Source organism: Suricata suricatta, chromosome 10, assembly GCF_006229205.1.
Source record: "Suricata suricatta isolate VVHF042 chromosome 10, meerkat_22Aug2017_6uvM2_HiC, whole genome shotgun sequence".
Classification (NCBI taxonomy): domain Eukaryota; kingdom Metazoa; phylum Chordata; class Mammalia; order Carnivora; family Herpestidae; genus Suricata; species Suricata suricatta.
Window position 1 is genome coordinate 9,025,664 of NC_043709.1, and position 24,095 is coordinate 9,049,758.

At 53.8% G+C, this 24,095-nt stretch overlaps 1 protein-coding gene across 1 annotated transcript in view; it reads right to left on the bottom strand.

The window, feature by feature from the left end:
- Positions 1 to 874: 874 nt before the first annotated feature.
- The window catches only part of GTPBP1 (GTP binding protein 1), a 23,719-nt gene continuing 498 nt past the window's right edge, over positions 875 to 24,095 (bottom strand). The window contains exons 2-12 of the mRNA XM_029953885.1: positions 20,956 to 21,067; positions 15,000 to 15,180; positions 14,048 to 14,396; positions 10,743 to 10,866; positions 9,770 to 9,884; positions 7,916 to 8,060; positions 7,601 to 7,783; positions 6,668 to 6,803; positions 5,899 to 6,077; positions 4,468 to 4,668; positions 875 to 3,600 (exon numbers count right to left, since the gene is read on the bottom strand). Coding sequence (XP_029809745.1) covers positions 3,508 to 3,600; positions 4,468 to 4,668; positions 5,899 to 6,077; positions 6,668 to 6,803; positions 7,601 to 7,783; positions 7,916 to 8,060; positions 9,770 to 9,884; positions 10,743 to 10,866; positions 14,048 to 14,396; positions 15,000 to 15,180; positions 20,956 to 21,067 — 1,818 coding nt within the window. The 3' untranslated portion in view covers positions 875 to 3,507. The remainder of the gene's footprint in view (positions 3,601 to 4,467; positions 4,669 to 5,898; positions 6,078 to 6,667; positions 6,804 to 7,600; positions 7,784 to 7,915; positions 8,061 to 9,769; positions 9,885 to 10,742; positions 10,867 to 14,047; positions 14,397 to 14,999; positions 15,181 to 20,955; positions 21,068 to 24,095) is intronic.

Here is a 24,095-nt window from a genome sequence, read left to right on the forward strand (position 1 = left end):
GTAAGTGGGAAGGGGCAGCTCTCCCTGTATCTCTCGGTGCCATCTGAGCAGAAGGTAGAATTTACCTGCTTCACAACAGACCACGTCTGCCTTCAGCACAGATCCTCCACCATGGGAACTAGACGTGTGGTTTGGGACCCGTGCGGGGACGGGGCCCCTGCAGAGCCGGCACGGACCAGCTCAGGGGAGCGGGTCCTGGCCCTTCCCTGTAACTCTGGCCCCAGCTCCAGTGCCTCCCGTGAAGCCACTCGAAGGGCCAGGGGTGGTTCCCCACCACGCTGTCCAGTGTACCCTGATCCCTGACCCCGGGCTGGTCCCCATTGCAGCTGAGAAAATAAAGGCAGGGACAGGTCAGTAGGGAGGGGTCAGGGCGGGGGGATAAACTGCCGCAGGAGCCGGTATCAGGTACGACGTAAATCCAGCTGCAAGGCTTTGGGCCACTTAACGCCGCAGCCCTGCACACCAGGAAAGAGCTGGCCCCGAGGCTCACCCAGCGACCATGCACTTCACTCAACACATGCTCTGCATCTAGCACCATCGGGGCTGAGATGTCCCCAAGCTGCACCAGTAAACGAGTGCCCGGAACTTGCCACACAGGGCTCCGTGCCTCTGCCTCTGTGCTCCTGGGCTGGGCATGGACCCCTGTCCACCTGTACCTGTCCGAATCCTACCATCTCCTCAGGGCCACAGCTCTCACCCCATTTTCTCCAAGGCACGCCCCGAGACCCCCAAGCTTGCATTGTTCCCCCGCCCCCGCGCTGCCGCACATTCCTGTTACCGTATGCTGTTCAGTAAGCCAGAACGGGGGTCCTAACGGAACTAAAGACACCACAAATGTTAGCTGCACAGACAGAAAGGTCAGGATTGGCCAATCGAGATGATCAGTTAACAACTTTATTCTTTATCGTCTACAAAAGGGCTGGTGTTTTGTTCCAAAGTGACTGTTGGTAGGGCTGAGACCCGTAGGGGACCTTTGGAATCCCTGTTAATGACAGTAAAACACTGGCTTCAGTGAGCCCCTGCTAGCAGGTGCGGGCCTGGCGACCACCGATCCAGACCAACCTCCTGAGTGTCTGACGGCAGAGGCCAGGGCCGGAGGCCACAGCTTCCGGAAGCAAAGTGGTCATGCTCTTAGGGGCGAAAGAGTTCAGGCAAAACAAGGCGCCGCCCTAGAGAAGTCCTGTGGAATCGGCCTCCACAGCACCTGCCATGGGGACGGGAGCAGGGGCGTGCTCCATGCCAGAGCCCTCCTCTTAGGAAGGCACCAGTGGGCAGCAGCCCCTGTGAGCAGAACCAGAGTCAAAAAAGCAAGAGGGAAACAGCCCACAGAGGAACAGGCAGGGGCCGAAGGGCACAGAGCAGAGCAGCCGCCTGCAAAGGGCCGTGGCGTGGGCCGCTGCGGGGATGAGCCTGCCTGCTGGCAGCTCAGCTCTCTGCGCTTGTTTCCCAACCGGAAAAATGGAACACCGCCTCCTTCCTATGGAGTAGCTTCGAAACCCAACGGGTGAGGGAGACATCCGGCCCAGCACAGCCACATCACAGAGACACGTCAACACACTTCACCTTCAGAGCCTGCCCCTCGCCCCATGGACGCGGGAGCTGGCTCAGCGGTAAGCGGTGCGAGGACCGTTCACTGGGCACCCCCCCTGTGCCGGGCACGTCAGAGCTTCACCATCCATTCTCTCACCAAATCCTTACACCCACCGCGACCCGGGTGTTCGCTGACCTCCTGCTCTAGATGAGGAAACTGAGGTTCAGAGAAGACTGGCAACTTGTCCCATGTCATAGCCGGCAGAGGAGCCTGGGTTTTGAAGCTACGCATCCCGAGAGGAGAAGCTGGGCTCCTCCCACCCCGCCCTGCTCCACGGCTGGGGGCTCTAGGGAGGCACGGCCAGCATTCCCCACGGGAGCACCTCCACCTGGAGGGCCTGGGCAGGGAACATGACACCATCAACTTGGAACAAACCTTTATTTTTTGTGCTGGTCTGGTCAGTCCATGGCCATGGGTCAGTGGTAACTAGAAAGAGTTGGAGGAGAGGGGAGGGGTGGGGGACCAACAGTTCAGAAGCAAGAAGGATGGAGAGGGCTGCGGATGGGAAGAAGGCAAGGCTGAGGAAGGACCCAGCCAGCAAGGGTCTGCCCTGGCTAGAAAGAGTGGATCTCCACCCACCAGTCCACCCTAAACCAAGGGCTTCTGTCGACAGTGCAGGCCAGGCGCATTCGGGCCCCACAGTGCCATCTCTAGCCTGGATGACCCCAGGCAGTGAATCTTCCAGAGGGCTTAATGCTGTGTGCTGGGCCTGGGAGAATCTTTCTCACAACCCCCTACCTAACCACCCCACACCCCAACGGGGGCCTCCAAAACCAGGGCTCAGACCTTTCCCCGGGGTGCTCCCATAGCAGCCATGTGGAGGCAACCTGGCGGGGCCGTCGTAGGGAAGAGTTCTAGTCCGGGCCTGGCTCCGAGGAACACATCTCCACCAGTAGGAGGTGCTAGTGAACAGGACCCAGAGCAAGCTGATCCCAGTCCAGGTGGGTCATCAGTGCCCCCAGGCCCAACAAGATTCAGAGCTGAAGCTCCAGGGCCAAAGCTGGAGCTCAGCAGAATCAGCAGAGCAGGAGGGGCCCTGGCCTGGCCAGGAAAATGGGATTGTCTCCAAGGAGAAAGAAAACCCACCTGCGGTGTTTGGGTCAGTGGCAAGGGTCAGTGTTAGGGGCAGGGAGGCTCCTACGCTCCAAGTGCCACTCCTCTCCTCACATCTACAGGCTGCAACTCAAGAGCTTTTGGCATAACCTGTTTTGGGGCTTAAGGGGTTAAAACGGAGAGAGAGAAAAAAGGAAGCCACCTCTCTCCATTCTGCTAAACTACCCTTCATCCCAGAAAGTAGGATCCCTGCTCTGGCAGCAGCAGACACTGATGAAACCCCTGAGCCCCGAGTCCGGCTCTGTAGAGGGCTCCGGGCACCGAGGGGTGAGCACAGGGGAGGAGGGTGAGCACAGGGGAGTAATGTGCTCTTCAGCTTCTGAAAGCCCCTAAAGGTTGTCACAGAAACACACAGACGGATGGACAGATGGACAGATAGGCAGGCAGCCAGCTCCTGGAGGCTGGTGGCCAGCCACGGAGGAAAAAAGGAGAAAGACTGCCAGGGCCCTGACTGGCTACACTTCTGCACCACACACACACCCGCACGCACACGCACGCACGCGTGCACACTAGAGAGAGAGAGATAATAAAAAGAATAAAAACTAAGGGCCCAGATATACAAAAAATGTAGTAAGGAAGAAGACAGGGAAGAAGGTGGATGATGGTCAGTCCTCCAGAAGTCTGGCCACCTTCCTCAGCTTATAAATTACAACCCCCTGGAAAGTGGGGGTGGGGGGCAGGACAAGGCTCCAGCTGCGGCCGGGGGGAGGACAGGTGGCGGTCAGAGCAGCTCTGGCCCGTCTGGTGGCACGGTGGCCAGAGTACAAGGATCCCGTGGGTGGTGGGGGCAGGCCAGGGGAGATTCAGCAGCCGCTGGCAGGAGTCACGCAGGCCCCCTGGGATTTCACTTTGTGACGCTGGCCCCCCCGTCGCCGGCCCCCGCTGCTGGGCTTGGGCTGAAAGGGAGAAAGAAGGAGCTTGAGAAGCAGTGGTCCGCTGGGAGCAGGGCAGGGTGGACGAGGGGCGAGGCAGCGGGAAGAGGGGAGGGGGGAAAGCCAGCAGGCGGTATGTTCCCAGCCTGGCCCAAGCCTCGGAGCACGGCACTCCCCTGTCACATGGAGCCGGCGCCCACCCTGCCTTCCTAGCAGGCAGGCGACACTTGACAATAGCACGAGAGGGAAAGCACAGGGAGGGCAGGAACCAACCCCTGCCCCCGCTGATACGGAAAGAGAAAGGCTCAGTGTGGGCCAGAGAACAGAAAGGACAGCTCCAGGCAGACGCTTCCTTCTCCAACACGGGGCCAGATGGAGAAGACACTGGAAGGAGCAATCCAAGGGGGCACCGAAACAGAACCGGGGGACAGAGCTAACAGGAGATGCTGAGTGACAACCACACTGACATGGGGCTCACGGCCACGCCGGAGGACCCTCTAAGGTAGCGCCTTTCCAACCGTCTGAACCGCCACAGACCTAGCCCACTCCCGCCCCCCCCACAGACCGCAAGCGCTCACTCAGAGAGGGAACCCCCGGCAATTTTCTACTCTGATTATGAACACCACACGCTACTAACCAGGACCAACTCAATTGGTCCTATAAATCTATACAGGGCCCATCTCACAGGTTGAAAAATACTGCCTTAAGGGACCAGGAGCGCACACTTAGCAGTCACATGCCAAGAGCTGGGGGCGGGGGGTGGGGACGTGTTCTGTGAGCTGCAGACACCGCAGCTGAGCACGGGCTGCCTGCAGCCCTCCCGTCACCTCCACCAGCTGCAGCAGCGGCCACCCTCCCACGCCCGGCCCAGCCCGGCCCGAGCCCACTCACCTGTGCCTGGAGGCCACTGGACAAAGCAGGCTGGACAGTCCCGAGAGAGCAAGCTTCATCTCCAGGTGGGGGCGCCCCTAATGCCGGCCCCCCAGAGGGGCCTCCCTCTTCTCGTTTGGCCAGGGGGCCCTTTTTCGTTGACTGCATCTTAATCTGCTGGGGCTTCGAGTTCATCGGGGAGTTGTTGGTGGTCTGGAGGAGCTGCAGGAGCCAAGGAGTTGGGGATGAGGCCGGAGCTGCAGGCAGTGACATCGGCTCAGCTGCCCGTGCCCTGTGCCTCCACCCCCAGGGACCTCCCGCCTCCTGGACTGGTGGGTCCTGGGCGAGGTGGGTGGCAGGGGGGCCACGACAGGGGCAGCGCGATGAAGAGAGGTCTTCACTCCCAGTCTGGGGGCTGCTCCTACCCCAGTTGCTCTCCTCGAAGACCACCTGTGAATCTTGTCTACCTCCTACCCGGCCTTGCTCCTGGGCTGGAGTCCAGCCTGCCCAGAGCCTTGGGACTCGAACCTGAGGCTCTCGTCCTTGCTAAGTTGGCTGAACTCCTCAGAGCATCACCCGAATCTGCTGCTGCCCCTGTGACGAGTCTGGGGCACGCTTTAACTCCGGGCCCCCCACAGAGACCAATGGAAGGTCTCGGCACCTGGAAACATCTGGAGTGTGGCTATCATGGACCTTAAGAGCCACCACCCACCTGATTAAAAGCCTTCCCTTGTGGTTTAAGTTTAATCTCAAAGCAGGGAGGAGGCCTGGCTGCACCCCCAAAGGCACTACAGCATGTGCTGGCAGCTTCTGCCATATCCAGCCCATCCCAGAGGCTCATGGCCTTCAAAGACATGATCTCGCACCCACCCACCCACTGTATAGCTCTGGACCTGCCTGCATGGCCTGAGAAAGGCCGTTCTGGAGGCAAGGCCAGCCTGAGGTGGACCCAAACATCTTACATAGGCTGTTTGGGGCAAGAATCAAACCACTCTATCAGGTGCCCCTACCCAAGGCCATGGGTGAATCTGCAGAGGGCAGCCAGTGGGCTCCACGACACAGAAACAGCTCAAGCCCACGCCCCCTAGCTGTCCAACATTCACTGTACCCCGCCCACAAGCCAGGCCACCGGAGCCTGTGCCTGGCCCTCGGAGGCCGACCATGGCTGGGACCAGACACTCCCCTGCCACCGTTTCCGAGGTAGGACAGCCAGGCCTCACGCCCACCTTCTCTCCTCCACAGTCCACCAAAGCCCAGGGAGGCAGAAGGCCCAGAGCTGCCTTTCCGGGGAAAGAGAGAACGCGGCTGAGGCCACACTTGGGCACAGTTCCAGCTCTGCCAAGGCGGGAGCTAGTGCCCTGTCCCTGGCGGGGTTAGCGGGGCTGCCTGCTTAGGACTGGGATGGCCCCCAGTCCTTCCTGGGGCTGGGCAAGGAGGTCCGCCCAGCCATACCTTGGTGATGGTGCCCACAGCCTTGGTGCGACCTTCCCGAAACACCAGCCGCTGGTCTATGTGCAGGTACTCAGGGGTCTTGATGAAGCGGAAGTGCACAGTGGCCTTGTCCCCAGTGCGCAGACAGTCCTTGTCCATGCTCAGAATGGTGGCCGTCTGCCTGATGCTCCCACAGTGAACTGTCAAAAGAGCCGAGAGGTCAGGGCAGGACTGAGCAGCTCGGCGGCCTCCGGGCAGGAGAGAGCATGAATATGCTTGAGCTGCGGCCGCGTAAAGGCCTCGGGGGGGCCGCGTGTGGCCAAGTGAGCAGAGGGCCCCTCTTGGGTCTGCTGCCGCCGCACACACTTGGTCAGACCCCACCTGTCCCTGGACCCACAGTCTTGGTTCCCAAATACAGGGCACTCTGTTTGCATTATACCTTCTCTAGACTGCTGGCTTCTTGACAGCAGGGCCCTCGCCCACCTCTCTGCTCCTTCCTAGCACCATGGCAACACTGCCTGGCACAGAGCGGCGTTCAGTAGACGTTTGCTGAAGGAGCGAGCGTGAGGCTCTTGAGGGCAAGTCTGGGTCTCCAGAGCGGGGCACCGAGCCGGGCCTCGGCTGACGTGTGCGGGAACTGGACAAACCCCATAGCTCGTGGCCAGAACAGAGGGGGCAGCATCACTACACGGGACGGAGGCCTGACTCTGGGCGTTGGGGAGTGGGAACACTCTGTGGAGGGAGTCAGAGCAGAGGGCCTCCTGGGCTGGCAGTGCCCTCGGACACCTACCCATGGCCTGGTAGCGCGGACTAATCGTGGTGGGGTGGTGGAGGACGAGGATCTCGGCCTCAAACTCCCAGGAGGCCTGGGGGTTCAAGCGTGGGGAAACCATCACCATGCCCTTGCGGATGGACGAGCGCTTGATCTGAAAGACAGACGGAATCCCAGACCTCAGGGACAATGATGCCCAGGGCTCTAGCCCCTGGTCCCAGGGGACCAGGAGTCCCTCCTGGGATCGAAGACCACCCCGGCTCGGCCTTGCCCTTTTACTGCACTGGACCACAGGCCTTCGAGGATGGATGATACAGGGCCGGTTCAGTGCCCTATGGGAAGCCTAAGCACTGCTCTCGGGGTGGGGGTGGGGGGGGCAGGAAAGGCTTCACACAGAAAGTGGCGTTTCAGCTGGGCCTTGATGGATGGGTAAGAATTATGTGGAGGTGAGAGGGCATGGGCAGGCCAGTATGCGGGTGGCAGGGACGGGGGAGCGTGATGACTGCTGGAGGGAGTAAGGAAATCCCATTCCGCCGGTTCATGTGACTGGCAGGGAAGGTAGGTGACCCTGTAGCTAGCACTCACCCCAAGCCCCGAGGGACAGAAGGCTGATGAACGGGAGGAGGCATGGACCCCAGTGGCCCTACGCAGTGGGACCATCTGCATAGGAGGGAAGTGTCATACTGACCACTGAGCTCGGGACACCCTCCTCAGGCACTAGAAAGGGGAGCAGAGCTTAGAAGGCAGCAAGCCTGGGTTCAAGTCCTGGCTCTCGCGCTTACTAGTTGTGTGTTCCCGGGTGGGTCACTCGGGCTCTCTGAGCCCGTTTACTCGCCTGTAACAGTGAGATCAGTGAGCCCGGCCTGACGGAGCAGCCAGGACAACTGGGGACGGCCTGGAGCCCAGCCCAGCGGAACGCGAGGGGGCCTTCTTTGTAGGCTCGACACTCACCTTCTTTAGTGCAAACGAGGCCGTCTGGCCCCCCCGCACCTCCTTGACAGGCATGCGCTTGCGGTGGATTGATTTGACAGCAATGGACAGGAAGTTACCCAGGGGATCTGGGCCCAGCAGCAGTGTGTCGTTCAGCTTGATCAGGCCTCTCAGCGTTGTCCCCGACACCACTGTCCCCACACCCTGCAGAGAAAGGTCAAGGCCCAGTAAGTCTGGGCCCACTTGGACCCTCCTCACCATAGACCTGTCCTGACGCCCCTGGAGGAAGTGCCCACCAGGGCTCCCACACTGCTTGGTCCACCGGAATCCACTCACTGGGACAGAGTAAGTGTCGTCAATCTGGAACTCGGCGGGCTCCTCCTCTCGGTAGCTGGTGCGGGGGGACAGGAGGTTGAGGAACATCTTCAGCAGATCTAGGTTCTCACCTGTGACGTTGGAGATCTGGAATATCGGGCACATCCTAAGTGGAAGGTGAAGAAAGACAAAGGAGCTCAGACCGCCAGCTCCTGGGTGATGGGGGGAGGGGGAGAGGTGAGCACGCGGTGCCCGCTAAGGGTCCCACCGCCGCCCTACCAGCCTCCCAGGGCTCTACGCCTCTGCCCGGCCTTCCGGCTGCCGGCCAGACCCGCCCCAAGCCCTCCTCTCACTCTGCTTTCTCTCTGAAATCTGTCCCCTCGCCCCAGTCCTTCCACCACTGCTCTATTTGGAGCTCGTATGTCTCTTCTTCCTGAAGCACACCCATGCGCGTTTAAAATTCTTACCTGCCTTTCTGCTGCGGAGGAGACAGCCTGAATTCCCTCTTCCCAACCTCTCTGCAGGTTTATTTGCCCCAATTCCTATCCGCCAGGCAGACCAGAGAATCTTTCCCTCTCCCAAAAGCCTAGCACGCCTCTGCTCCCCATGTCTATCTTCAGTCTGATCCTCCTCCCTGAATTCCTTCCCTCCTACAACCAACAAATCCTCTCATCCTTCAGAGCCCATCTCCAAGGCAGATTTTTCCACCAGGAAACCCTTCCCAGACAGGTACTCTGGACTCCTGCCAGCTCTTGGAAAACTTTTTGTTGTCTGTTGCATGTGACTACATCTCATTTTCCATCAGTCATTACAATAGCCTCTATGTCTCCCATCCAGGGCTAATTAGAGTTTTCAAAATTAGGAATTGTATATTCCCCACAGCTTCTAGAATAACACCTGCACAGAAGAGGCCCTTAGAATGAACTGAAATGGGGGCCAGCTGAAACATACGCCCTCTGCTGGCCACCTGGCGGTACTGCAGACAGCCTCAGGGCACAGCCACAGACCAAACCACCAGGCTGCTCTGGGCCGTACTATAGACCAAGCCAGGAAGTGGTCGGTACTAAGCAGCCCCACGACTCTGGGACAAGGAGCAAACTTAGCCAAGTTCATGATTATCAAGAGAGTATCTCTCTGACCAAGGAGGGGGACCACCCTGCAGACAAAGACGGTTCCTGAGTCAACTGTGAATCCTCAAGGCCCAGATGAAGAACCTGGCACAGAACATCCAACAAATATTTATGGAATCAAAGGACACATATATAAGTAAATGCCAAAACTGAGCTGCGATTAGAGAGCTTCTGGGAAACAGCAGTATAAAAAATCAATAGTAAGTTAGAAAAATGGCTGCATTTGGAGGCACCTGTGTGGCTCAGTCAGTTAAGCATCTGACTTTAGCTCAGGTCATGATCTCACAGTCCGTGAGTTCGAGCCCCGCATGGGGCTCTGTGCTGACAGCTCAGAGCTTGGAGCCTGCTTCGGATTCTGTGTCTCTCTCTCTCTCTGCCCCTTTCCTACTCATGCTCTGTCTAATAAAAACGTTAAAAAAATAAAAATAAATAGATTAAAAAAAGAAATGGCTGTGTTTGTAGCACACAACAGCCAGACACAGTGCTAATTGCTTTACGCACATTATTTCCAACACCTGTGGGAACCCTGCGGTGAAGAGAATATTATTGCTATTTCACAGGTAAGGAGACACTGGAGCCTCAGCTGGGATTCCAACCTCAGCAAGGCCAGCACCCCAGAATCTGGGTTGCCTGATAGACCCCTGGGCAACACTGCCAGACTGGGAGAACGTGTACTGAGATCAGAACCTTCTGGTCCATCCAATCTCTACGCCTGCCCTAAAGTGAGTGCTCACTACCCAATTACCTCTCGGAGCTGAAGTTGGAGGCTGTGACAATCACGTCATCCTTGCTCTGTACCAACACAGGAATCTTCCGGCAGCCTGGCGACTTCAGCAGGCGCTGCAACAGCTTCAGGGTTTCTTAAAGGGTGAAATGGAACACAGTTAGGGGACACGGCTTTCTCTTTCTCCAGGCTTCCAGAGCAAGACTGGTCCACTCCTTACTGACAGAAGCAGGAGACAGATGGACAGACCAGTGTTAAATGCCACACCTGGAGAAGCAAAAGGAGGATCAAACCCTGGGGTGGGGAGGTGCTTGCTAGAGTTAGAAAGAGCACAGATAAGGTCTCTCCAGTAAGGTTACAAGTCTGAAACCTGTCAGATTTCTCCAGAGTCTCTAAGCAAGTGACTTGAGGGCCCATGACAAAGGCAATGTTCTCAGAATGTTCTGCTTCCTCAGTAAAAATTCATCTGACAAAGGATGTCTACGACACTGACACAGCCACAGAAGCCCTTGTGAGACATTCCAACGGGACACCTGTCTACTCCTCATCCACCATCTGTAGCAGTGAGGAAGAATGCGAGGCTGTTTGGAAGCCTCCAGTGATAGAAGGTGATCAGACCCTCTGCCCAAACGTCTACACACACACACACACACACACACACACACACACACACACCTGTTTAGATGCTAAAACCCAATGCCCTAGCCCTGGGCCATCTGAGAAGAGGTGCCAGATCAGGGATCTCAAGACTCCTCCTATATTTGGAACCAGAAGGAACAAAGAGCAGGGCATAATTCTAGGGTGTGCTCAGACCAAGAGCTAACCAAAGGAGGAAGCAGAAGATTCTGGGTTGATGGAAATTCAGACCACGGTCTGAGCACAAGGAAAAAAAAGCAAAAGATCCTGGGCTGAAGCCCCGGCAGCACCCCCAGGGGGCCACAGTGGGCGACGGCCCCAACCAGAGGGACGGCTGCTGGCTGCAGGCTTCACCTACCTTGCAGGATGTTGGCAGGACACATGTCAATCTTGGTGACCACCACGAAGACAGGCACATTGAGTGCCAATGCCAGGCCCAGATGCTCCTTGGTCATCCCCACGATGCCAGCATTGCTGCCCACCTGCCCCAACACAGAAAGAGCGGTCAGGACGAGGGAGACGGGAGGTTGCTGCCAGGTGGACACAGGGGCTCGAGGGAGGCTGAGGCGAAGCCAGCTCCCGTCTCTGAGGCTTCCCTCAGAACAGGACACAGGGGCAGAAGTCTTGGGCCGGAAAGCAGAGAGCTGTAGATGGAAGCTGGACGGGGCCCAGAGGGCTTTAACCGCTGACTGAACGATGTCCGCGAGCCAGATCCGAGGAGACTTGGAAACAATGAGGCAAGCCCAGACAGTCTGGGAACGCAACTGTCCAGAGCCATCAAGGCAAGATTCAGTCTCACATCACTGGCCTCCAGTTTCCTGGTCTATAGAATGGAGCGAGAATAACATCCACTTTCTAGGGAGCCTGTTGGGATTCAAGTGTCATGACACAGGTCAGAGATCCAGGTCAAAACTAGCACTAAGGAGGTGGCAGGCAATGGCTGCTGTGACTATTCCCTCCTGTAACAGTAAGTGTTTTAATATATCACCATAAAGGCTGACCAAACAAATTAGGGCCCCTGTACCAGTGTGCCGTAGAAAATGTACCAGCATGCCATCGAAAACAAAGAAAAGCCCGTATCTAGTGACGGGGATAATCTCTAAGACATGTTTTTAAGAGAAAAAAAAGACAAGGTGTGTATAGCATGCTACCGTTATACGGGGAGCAAACGGGTCAGGGTTTGAAAAAAGCAGCTGTGAGATTATTTGGGGAACACCTGGGAGGATATAAACGCTTTGAGCCTAGATATTGGAGGGTTCTAGAGAATGCCTGTTCACCTTTCCGGGCAGTGTAACAGTAGGAGACAGTTCGCTACACAGTTGTAGGAGCCTTAAGCTAAAGTATCTGGGGGCCAGGAGTCACAACGCCTATGATCTAGTTTCAAATGGTTCAACCAAAACAACAACAAACACACACACACATGCATCCATCACAAATACAGACGAACACAGCAAAATATGATTGTTGAATCCCAGCGGTGGGTTGCTGGTATTCTTTCAACTTTTCTGACCGTGTCTGAAATTGGAGGGAGGGAATACATCCGCATTTGCTGGTATGATTACAAAGTATCTCTGGAAGCTACCTAAGAAACTGGGAATACCTAAGAGAGGAAACGGAACAGAGGAGGGAGGGAGGCATTTCACTATAAGCATTTCCGGATCTTTTTGATTCTGTACCACGAGAATGCACATTATTACTAAAACAAAGTTGAACTGGCCTCTGGGTGAGTGTCTGTTAAATGTCTGACTCCTGATTTCAGCTCATGTCATGATCCCACGGTTTGTGAGATGGAGCCCCGCGTCAGGCTGTGTGCTGAAGGCACAGAGTCTGCTTGGGATTCTCTCTCTCTGCCCTTCCCCTGCTCATGCCCACATGCTCTGCCTCTCTCTCTCAAAATAAATATCATCATGACATATTTATATAGCGCTTAATACATTCCAGAATGGTTTCTTCCCTTTAGAAAAAAATTTTTTAAGTTTATTTAGTTATTTTGAGAGGGAAAGAGAGCAAGCACAAGTGCGGCAGGGGCAGAGAGAGGGAGAGAGCATTCCAAGCAGGCTCCAAGCTGTCAGCGCTGAGCCCGACCACGGGGCTCGAACTCACTAACCGTGAGACCATGACCTGAGCTAAAATCAAGAGTTGGACGCTTAACCGACTGAGCCGCCCAGGGGCCCTATATTCCAGAGCGGTTTTAAGCCACGCTTGAACTGACCCCAAGTCACAGGTGAGCCGCTATCCCACTGACACCGATGTCCTCTGCTCTCACCACGACTCCTCCTCTCTCTTCCTTCTAACTCTTCCCACTTCTTTCCAACCACCTTTCCTATCAGACTTGTTTTCTTATCCCAACTGGGATAAGAGAATGCTCTATCACTCTGTTGTCCATATGTTTTAGAGACTTCTTTTTTGCTGGAAATTTATTGTGGAACAGTAATGATTTCATGGTTGTTTTTTTTACAGAAATTTCTAATAGCTGGATTATAGTCTAAAAGTTAGATAATGTATAACATTTCATCTAGGCCGAAGGTATTTCCTTTCATTGCCTTTTCACTATAGCTTAGTTAGAAAATGCTTACTTTAGACTGGTTTCTACACTTTTCTTAATATAAACCCACCAACTCCCCCAAATACGCCCTCTGGCTCTTCCTCTGAACCCCCTCTTGTAGAAGATTTTCTTAGCCCAAAGTTGGTAGTGGGCCCCGAAGTGCTCAAGGCCACGGGAGATCCTGATTTCGTGGGACCCCAGGGACCTCGGGCGGAGCGCCGCCAAGAGCGAGCGTACATATGCTCTGCCTCTCTACTCTCCAGTGTGGGGAGGGCTTGCCTGAGAACCCGTGTTTGTGGGGCAACTTGATCAATTATGCTCTCAGCAGATGCCTGTGTTTACTACATTTATTAATACAGGCAGCTGGAGGAACCAGGAGATGGGCAGGGGCTTGGAGGAGCACTTGCCAGAGGAACGCTTGCTCGCCTGGGCTCTCTGTGGAAGCCGTGAAGCTGCGTGCAAGGCGGTGGCCTCACGGACTCCCCCTCTCCGTCTGGGAAGCAGATCGGTGGGACCCGAATGGAAACTTTGCAACATGATCCAACACAGAAACCCTGCTCCCTTTCCTTCTCCAATGATTATATATACGAGCTGTCGAAAAATCTATTCACTGGACTATCAGCTCTACGGAAGCCCAGGGGTAGCCCGGCCCGCTGCTGGGTCCTCCGGCCCCTGCACGGTGCCAGGCACACAGGGGCCTCTCCTCGCAGGAGTGAAAGAGGTCACTTCTCAGGCCCCTCTTGACTGCCGTCTGTGCTCCCCTCCATTTCCTCCCAGGTCTCCTCATCTCTGAGGGTGCCACCTAGCATCACCTCCGCAAAGCGGCCTCACCCCAGGGGAAAACATTTCTGAAGGTGGTAAGGAAGCGCCTGGAGAAGCCCTCCTCTATGCCTCTCTGAAAAGTAAAAGAGGTCTGCAACTGGCACCAGGAGAGAGATCAAGGGACAAGACCACAGCACTCAGGGGACCAGGCATCCCTGTGAAACTGGTCATCTTCACCCGGTGCCAAAGCCCCACGGCAACAGGCCTCTGTCACCAAACGGTCTCTAGCGCTTGGGCCTGGCCACCTTCCAAGCAACCCGGCGGAAGCCTCCCTCCCCGGGAGCGCCTGCACTCACCATGAGCATGCAGAAGTCCGGCAAATGACCGGTCATGCCAAAGACAGTGGTCTTCAGGTATTTCTCATGGCCAGCCAAGTCGATGAAGGTAATGACCTTAGTGGATTTCTCACAAATCTTTGTCCATTCCAGGCTGCCGCCATGGCTGTCTGGCTTGTTCACCACGTTGCCTTCGCTGTCGAAGCCCAGAATGTCGTTGCCCACACTGCTGGTGCGCCCAGATTCAATCTCGTGTTTGTGGCGGAAGAGTTTCTGGCGGGCGAAGCCTCGGCCGTTGTCCAGCTCCCCGTGCGTCAGGACCCCCAGAAGCGTGCTTTTGCCGGCATCCACGTTGCCTACTACCGCCACCCTGCACGTACATGAACCCACGCGTGCTCGTGAGAGTTAGCGCGTGAGCAAAGTGAACCCGAGCACCCGGGTCTCTAACGACAGACTTGCCCCCGAGCCTCTCCAGCCCGCTGCCCCTCCCATTCACGGCTGAGCACCTCGGGAACGTCGGCAGAAGGAATCACTGAGGAGGAACCAGGCTCACGATGGCGCGCCCTCCTAAATCCACTGGCTTCCTCAAAGCTGCCAGCCAGGCGCCCCAAGCCGAGAGGCACAAACTGCTCCCCTCCAGGACCCAGGTTAGCGGTCTTACAGGTCAACAGATAAGAAAATGCAGCCTACAAGGGTGCCTGGAGGGGCTCGGCCGGCAGAGGAAATGCAGCCCACGTAATGGCCACCGATGTATGGCTAGCCTCCACTGTTACCAAATGGAAACAGCCAGGGATGGGGAAGTATAGAAACAGAACATGGAGCTATCATATCTCTGGACACTTCCGTGCCTCAGAAAGGGAAGGAGTGGGGCGCCATGTCAGGTCACAGAGGCTCAGTCGCTATTCTCTGTGAAGCCCTAGGCTGCAGGGTCACGCTGTCCAGAGCCCCTGCACTGTTCTGAAGGCCTCCTCACCTGACCTCCAGGAAGTCATTGTCTCCCACTCGTTTCCGGACCAGGTAGTCACGCACTCGGCCCCCAGCTTCTTGCCGCTCGCGCAGGAGGATGACGTCGGCCTCTATCTGTTCCGCCATGCTCTTCACTGTGGCGTACGAGGCCTCCATGTCAGCTTCACTCAGTCCATACTCCGTTCCATCTGGTGACGAGAGCCCAGACATCAGCCTGCCAACGGGTCAGCCATTCAACCACCCCCACCGAAGGCCCCACCCCGGGCCCTGGAAAAGTACATCCCTCTCTCCATCTGACAGGTTTCAAAACCGTGGGCACACACAGAGTTAATAAATAATAGTGCCACGGGCTTCCCCTTTAAGCAGGGTATTCATGAATTCGTTCAACAGTAATCACTGAGGCACTCCGAGGTTTTATGCCAAGTCTCATGCTGGGTGCCAGGAGTACAGGTGCCCTTGGCACACGCACAGCCCAGCGGGAGAGACAGAAGATTAATTAATTGCAATACAACGTGAGTGCTTTACTATAGAACTGCCCAAAGAGAATGTAAAGTGAGAGCAACTAGCATTGCCTAGGGAAGCTGAGGGCAGCTTTGCAGGATGCGGACTCCAAGCTGGGTCTCCAAGTAGGAAAAATGGGCCTACAGAGAAAGGAGTAAAAACATCCTAGGCAGAGGAGCAAAGCATGGAGCATGGCAGATCACGGCATGTTCAAAGACCAGTAAGCAGCCTGGTGTGGCGGGAAGCAGGATGTCAAGTGGTGAGGGACCCTACAAGAGGCGGGAGCCGTTGAGAGCAGACAGACATCAGACGGCAGCAAAACACACGATGTACCAGGCGGCGGGAAGCCCTGGGAGTTTAGGCGGGCGTGTGACATGATCAGATCGCTGTCGGTTAGAAAGACGTCTTCAGCAGCAATATAAGGTGTGTAATGGCAAGCGAGAGACCAGTAAGGGGGAGACCTGTTAGGAAATAATTCTAATAATCCAAGCAAGAGATAATGAGGACAGGAGTCAAAGGAAAATTGGGAGGGATAGATTTTTAACTGAGGTGGCTCAGGTGACCCATCCAGCAAGTAGCTGGAAAAAATGAATCTGAGCTGAGAATGAGGAAGGGAGTCCAACGGAAAGACACGGGCCAATCAACCAGTCACTGAGTGCTTACTGTAAGGTAATCCCTGCAAGGTGCTCTCAACTTAGTAGCATTCAATTCCCACAGCAGCTCCCTCGGCTTTTCCTCCAGCCTCTGGGCCTCCGAGAGGACCTCTGCTCCTTCCCAAGGCTAATCGCCTGGCCTGTGCCCAGCCTCTTCTCTTTCACTGCCTCACAGAGACTTCACAGTGCCTTTTCCCACCTTCTCTCACCTTCTCTCCCCTCCCTCCCTGTTCACCCTTACAAACAAGCTCAAGTCATCCTTAAACTACAAAAAGGCGGCCCGGCCCCTTTCCCCTTCCTCCTGGTGCCTTTGGTACCAAGCTGCCATCTCCCCTGCTGCTCCTCCTTCACCGTGTCTCAAAAGGGTGATCGATCACACCTGCTGCCTGTATTTCTGAGGAGTCTAGAAGAAACTAGTTTTCAGGTCATTAATGGCCTTCAACCACTCATCTAATGCCCTTTTCTTGACCCCTATAACACCGGACACTGCTGGCTACCCCACCTTTGCTTCTCAAAGCACTTCCTCCCCTCCATGCTGCTTGCCCGTTGCCAGAACTCTCCTGATTCACGTCTCCATCCTCTGTCTGGTTCTTCCTTCTCTCAGTGGCCCTCTTCTCTAGCCTCTGAACATTTATTTCCCTCGGCCATCTCATTCTATGGCTCCAACTGTCACTTTGTAAATGACAAAAACACTCATTTCTAGCACTGTCCTCTTCGAAGAGCTCCAGACTGGGTTTCCAGTTGCATGGATGAGAACGCTTAGAAGACGGGCATCAAACCTCAGCCACTCCACCCCCGCCCTTTTAAACCATAGCACAAAAACGAGCGCTGCTAGTAAAGCACTTTAGTCCTCCGTGCATTCCTATGGGGTAAGCATTACTGTTCCCATTTAGCAGTGGGATAAACAGAACCCAGAGAGGTCTCCGAGCCGGTAGAGAGCCAAGGGGCCGTGGGAGTTTGGGTTTTCTGATCCAAATGTAGAGCCTTTTCCTCTGCCAAGGGTTCCTCCTCGTGCCCGACCAGCTCCTCCCTAGCCTCCCCTGCTTCTGAGGACAACATTACCTTTCCAGTCACCCAAGCTTAACACTCATCCCTCTAGTCCTGCTGATTGTAGCTTTAGGCCTCGCCCTTCTGTCCTTGTCCCTGCTCTCCTGCCGCCAATCCAGTGCCACCAGCCCAATTCAGGCCCTGTTCTACCTCAAGCACTACCAGACCTCTAGCTGTCTTAGCACATCCAGGCTCTATTCCCTGCAACCCATCCTGCACACACACCGGCTTAAGCTCCTAACCAGGCACAGTTCTGACGTGGTTACTTCCGAGTCAAACCCTTGCAATGGCACCCCCAGTCCGGTTCTTAAAGGTTCCAGTTGCTTAAAGGTCTCCCCCGTTTATCCCAGACTTCCTACTCAGTTTCGTCCCGATGCAAGTGGCTCAGTTACCATCCCCCCATGTTCCCTGCACTTCTTCAGATCTATGCCTTTGCTAACGTATTTTCCATTCTAGAAAGCAGATCAGCCCACCACACATTACCCCTCCTGCAATAGTGTTTTGGATGCATGTCTTCCCCCACGATTTATAAGGATCTTGAGGACAGGGCATCGCAAACATTCCCAGGATGCCCCAGGAGGGTGCTTTTCCTCCATCAAGTCCTCAAATTTGCAAAATGCAAAATGCAAAATGCAAAAAAAAAAAAAAAAAAAAGAACACGGAACAGCGGGCTGAGGAGTTTCCAAATGCGTGGCCAACTGAACTCTAGAAATCTTCTAGGTTAGAGAAGGGCTCGTTGAAAGTGTTCCTAAGAGAAAGCCTGCTAATCTCGCCATTCTTGCCAGACTCCCAAATTGTATCCAACCCTCCCGGCTTCTGGTACAATGAAACGCTTTTGGGTCCTGTTTCACATCAGAGGGCAATCAGGAATGTTGCCGGGTCTACCCGCGGCTCCCAGAGAATGCCCCTGGTCACACTACCCTCCTCCAGCACACATTGCACTCATTCCTCATTCTGTAGGAGTGGAGACAAAGGCCAAGGAGAAAAGCTGCCGAGGTCCAATTACTTAAGGCCACATGTTCAGCCATGACCAAACCTAATCAGATTTCTGTCCTGCCAGCTGGCTTACCTTTTCTGTATGCACCCTCCTGCTCAATGTGCTCTTAGGCTAAAAGTCTTAACTCTGTGATACGGCATTCAAAACCCATCAACCTGTGGGCCCTGCTGAGCTGTCCAGCCTACCCTCCTGACACCCCCAATCTCACGTTCCATACTCCCACACCTTACAACATTACTTCTGGTTTACCAAATATTCCACAACCGCCAATGTCTCCATGCCTCTGTGCATGTGGCTTTCTCTGCTCCTTCGCTACTGCCTCCATTTACCTAGAAAACTCCTACTCACCCTTTAGTGTCAATTCAAGGGGCACCGCCTCTCTGAAGCCCTTCCTGACCACCCCTGCCACCCCCATCAGACCTAACACTCCTTCTGTTTCCCTGAACTTTTAACAGAGTAGCTGGCTCTTAGAAAGCCATGACTTAATATGAAAAATGAACACGGGTCTTCTTGAAAAAAATCTCATAGTAAATCAATTCCAACCTGAATTCCTTAAAAAATTATTACCGCAATTAAGACTAGGTAACATTTATATAATACTTACTATAGTAAAGTGTTCATCTTCATCATGACACCATGGCATAGATTCTATCATTAACCCCATTTTAAGACAAGGAAAAGAGCCAGTAGGCAAATGCAGATCTACCAGACTCCAGACCTTGAGCTACCAGGCCACACAGCTTCCTTTTAAAATCAGGAATGTATACTTAATGAACCCATTACTTTGCCTAGAACTTTTTAATACCGAACTCATCCATACAGTATATCTGAGGTAGGGTGGGGAAGTATGTCATTAACTCCACTTTACAGACAAAGGAAGTGATACACAGAAGTAAAGCACAAAGCACACACAGGAAGTGGGTAATGAAGCTGACCCCTGGGGGCCTTGCATCTGGTTGAGTCCTCTGATGTTCAACTTGTCTAACTCGTTATGGTCTCTTTCTCCTCTAAGGAATCCCAGCAGGATGGAGTCACTGAATCTAACAGCATCCCACTGGTGGATGCAAAGATAATGCTTGGGTGTGTAGGAGATTCAATAATGAACATTTCACTTCTTACGCTTTGTCACTAGAGGGTTAATTAGCTGTGAGTTGCCAAGGCATGGAGATGAGGCAGAGAAGGGTAGGGTCCTAAGAATCCAGATCATCAAAGAACAGTCCCGACACTTGTCAAAATTGGTCTAGATATGATTTCTTCAATTCCACAAGCAGAAAGCGACCTTGGAGTGGTTCATCCTAATACAGCAGGCCAGATGGGCACCTGAATGAAAGCTTTCAAAAGGCCACCAACAATCCCCTAGGCACCAAAGAGAATGGCTTTTTCTTAACCTGACTCTCCTTCTGTCTTTAGCACTTGACAATGCTGACCAACTCCCTTCCTTTCTTGACAGGCCGCCTCTCAGTGTGCCTCTCTCTCTGATCATGCTTTCTTTAAAGTGGTAAGACCTGAAACTGGGAAGGTGGCAGCAAAGAGGGAATGGAAGGGATGGACAGGAGACACATTTCAAAGGGAAGCACAGCAGTATTTGGAGATCAAACCCTTCTTCCATATGTCACTCTTGCAGCATTTCCAAATATTTTCTGCTCAGGCTATCCATACATGTGCTATCTTTCTCCCTGGGTCAGAGACCGGTTTTTAAGTATTCGAAAGTGCTCTGCAACTGTATCAAGCCCTTAGAAAATACTTAACAGATCTTCTAGTCAAGTAGTTAAAGAACGATTTTGAGATTTACCTGCCTTTACAAAGCCTGCATTCAGCAAAGAACTGTTCCTTTAATGATGCATCAAGGCCTACCAGGGCTCCCTGCGAAGATGACAGAGACAAGTTCCGTACGAGCTAAATTCCTAATTGTTAACAAGCCGAGCTGCCACTTCAGCAAAGATACAGTCATAACGAAGTAAGAGTAAGTAGGTCTTGTACTGAGGGTATATTAATACCTAACTTATCTACACAAAATACCTCCGAGGTAGGGTATCCCTAGGAATGACCAAAGGGGGGGAGGCGGAAGAAAGCCCAAGATAAAATCTGCAGTGAGGACTGCCTTCCTCTAAAACAGGGGGCCCCATTACAATGGAATAAGCGGGTTGGAGGACACCAATCAGCCCCTTCCAGAATGGGGACAAGGCTACATGTCTGACAGGATCTCGTAGGGAGAAAAAGAGGACTTCTGTGATCACAGCTATCCACCCGGAATGGTCAGTGTGGTCTGAGGCAAGGCAGCCAGGCAGCCTTGCCAAAGGGCGGAATTCTGGGTGTCCTTTTCTTGAAGACGGCAGGAAGAATCACGGAGGCTCTCTACAAACCAGGCAGTGAGTAGCAAGGGGGTCTGTGAACCGGCTCAGAGAGGGAAGGCCCAGAGCTGCCCAAGGAGGGCTTCACTGCACACCTAGCTGTGACCTGCTCTGTCACCTGGGAAAAGAGGTTTCCTTGCTTTGTGCTTTCCCTTTATGCAAACTGAGAGTATCGGAGACAGAAAAGAAGCATCTGGAAAACCGCCGGACAGCGAACCTTTGACATCAAGCATATTATGACCGCTAAGGTGGGAATTAGCATTACCGCTTTGTACTTTTATGTCCTCCCGAACAGTTGTGCAGACACAAAAGAATCACTGCATCCGAGACACATGAACAGGAAGTTGAAAAAAGAGGGACAGCGTGCTCTAAGTAATTGTTTTAAAAATAAAGCGAAAGGAAAACTATGCTCACCTGATCCCTGCCCAATGACATATATGGTCTCTCCGCATCCCTCGTCCATCCTCTCCCACATCTGCCGAAGTAGGCTGTCATACTGCTCTGATGTAGGGCTCACTAGAACCAGCTAGAAGAGAAACCAACAGCCTTAAGACCACACTTACTAGAAGAGCACACAGTGCAGATCAACAGCCAAGACAGATCAACAGCCTGACCAAAGGCCCTGATTGAACCCCACAGCACCTTGATCTAGAATAGCTACACAGCCCCCTCATGCCCTCTCTGCCTCCCTTGAAATAGCCTTTGAGCCGAAGCCTTTTAGGAATTGAGTTATGTGATGTACTAAAATGAGTATGTCTGAACCACAACCCACAGAAAAGAGGGTGTGAGCGGCCTGCTTCCTGCCGCTTGACAGGAGGGACAGGACCCATGACGGCTGAGGATCTGGCACCGGCACCGAGCGCAGAAATTCACGAGCAGAGCTTCGTTACCTACATGCCAGTCTTCCACCTGCAGTTCGCGATTCACAGGACAGAGATCTCCTACACTGCCATACCCACCACCCAAGGCCAATGGTTCTCATAGTGACCAAAGAATCCTGTCCCATCTTGCCTCGGCTACCTTGATTATTTAGAAATGACAGTAAAAACTGCTGTAAGACTCATCTTCGCAACAGAACACCTGTTATCAGTAAGGTGGGTAGTAGCACAATTCTGCAAATTTCTGTTGATGACCTTAAAAAATAAGCTGCTTATTTGGGGAGGCAATTTACCAATAGGTACATAAGATTCCGTGCTCTGACCACTTGTGTGTGACCTTGGACAAAGAACTTAACCTCTCTGAGTCTCAGTTTTTCAATCTACAAATAGAGATTATACTCCCTGAATGCTAAGGCCACTACAAAGACCAAGAAAGATAACACATAAAATATCTAGTCCACAGCTCAGTAAGTGGTAATTAGTTTCCTTCGCCCAATCATTCCTAGAAAAACCTCCTCAGATGAAACTGGCCACTACAGTCCACTAATCGTTTCTCCCTTTGAAAGCTCTCAGAACTTTCCGCCTCCACAGTTAAACTGTAGCAAGCGTATCCACTTCCAGTTTCTAGTCTTTTCCTCAGGACTCAAGCTATTCAACACATCGCTTCTCCCTCTCCGTGTTGTCAGCTTTTCTTCCCAGTATCATCAAAATGTATATACATATGGCTTCTCGACTTCAAAACAGCGAGAAGGACTTCCCCGGCACTGCAATGAAGTGACACTTCCTTATCCTGGAACATTAAATACACCGGTCAGGAAATGAAGGTCCTACTCTCCTTGCAACTCTGCCTTGCACTTTCCCCACTGTGTTTTCAGGACTTTTCAGCACCTTGACCACGAACTGACATCCAACTCATCTGCTGAAGCAAGTGCATTTCTTACAACTTCCTGAGCTGACTCATTAGGGCTTGTACTTGTGAGCTGGGTGCTGCCTGGGTCTTCTGCATCAAGTCCATGCCTCCCACATTTCCTCTGATCATCCCCCTGAGCTTGGCTATTCTATTACGGCAGTGGAGACATCAGACAAGAAAACCGTTATATAAGCCAGATAGTGGTTTCTAAGTGGGCAGCGGAGACCAGAGGGAGAGAAAGAGAGTTGAAATATGGTTGCTTAGGTTGCAAGGGATCTTCTCTCCGGTTTGGGACAAGTTGCAAGCAGTTTTGCCACCACAGACTTTGACAAGACACAAAGGTTGATTTCAAGGCTCCTCAAACATCTTTCATTGTAACTATCCAGCAACAGGTAGGAGGTGGCACTGACGTTCTATCTTCCATCCGCTATTTCATCTGCACGGGGAATGACCAGTCCTTCAGTTCACTTCAAACGTTTACTGAGTAGTATGGATCGGGCACTATACTAGGTGTCTGCTGAAAAAACAAAATTCAATCAAGTAACTTTAAAGATCTACTTGGCTTTATTCTAAATTCATGCATCAGGCAGCATCCTACCCAGCAAGGAGAAAGGAGCTCCGTGTAGCTGTACAAAAAGGAAAGATTTTATAGGCAGAAATGAAGTGAGACAAGGTTATTAGCAAAAGGAAAGAAAGGCTCTGTCTCAGGCAAGGGTACCTTTTCTTTTGGAAAAGGATCTTATCACGCAGATCAGCTCACTAGTACTGCCCGAGAAATTTCACTCCTGGGAGAAGCTGAAGCTGCCACTCAGTTCTGCCATCCTGGGGCAAGTGACTCCATCCTGGGCCTGTTTTGTTTTTGTTTTTGTTTTTGTTTTTAACACGTCGCATATGCTTTTCAGTTTTACAACACATCAGTACTTCTAAAATGATGAAGCTGGAGAACCGAGAGGTTAAGAAACTTTCCCAAGGTCACAGAGCCTTTTTTAAGTGGCAGGGCAGGAAAGGCAACCCAGCCCTGACTTCCAAATTGGCATTCCTTCCTTTATTGATGTGTAAGTGCCTTCAGAACACCGGTCACGTCTTATACTTACTTCTTGAGCCTCACAATGGCCAAGCCGAAGCCGAGCCCTTCATTCCTGCCTCCCTTCTCACAAGCCCAGGAGCCCCGATGTCAAAGGTACCGGTCATTATTCCATTCACACGAGAGGAGGCTCCGCTTCCAGGACGGCGAGAGGATGGGTCCTGCCCATCTTTCGGTTTTGGTTCGTCAAGCAGAAATTCCTCGGACAACCCTCTCCCCGACTGAACGACTACTTTCGGTCTTCCTTTCCCGACACCAGGAAGAGCCCGGGCAGCCTTCCTGCTCCCGGGGATGGCGGGGTGGGGGGGTGGGGGGGACCCGATCCTCCCGCGCCTCCGTTCCCCCGGTCTTGGCCCCATCGGACTCTCGGCTGCCGTCTCGGGGGAGGCGGCACTGCTCGGGGACCGCAACCGCGCGGGGCGCGGTGGGCGCCCCCGTTCCACGTGGCGGAGCCGAGGGGCTGTGATCTCGGCGGGAGACCGACGGCGGGAGGCCGGTGAGGCGCCGCCGGCGGAGGACGGCGGTGCGCGGCCCTCGGGGGGCCACCCCTGCCCTCGCCCGGAAGCTCCGGGTGCGTCTCGCACCAGCAGGTGGGCGGGCTCGGCCCGGCCCCTCCCGCGGCCCCCTCTCCCCCGCCGGCGCCATCGCCGTTGTCCCGGAGACGGCTCGGCCCACCGACCTG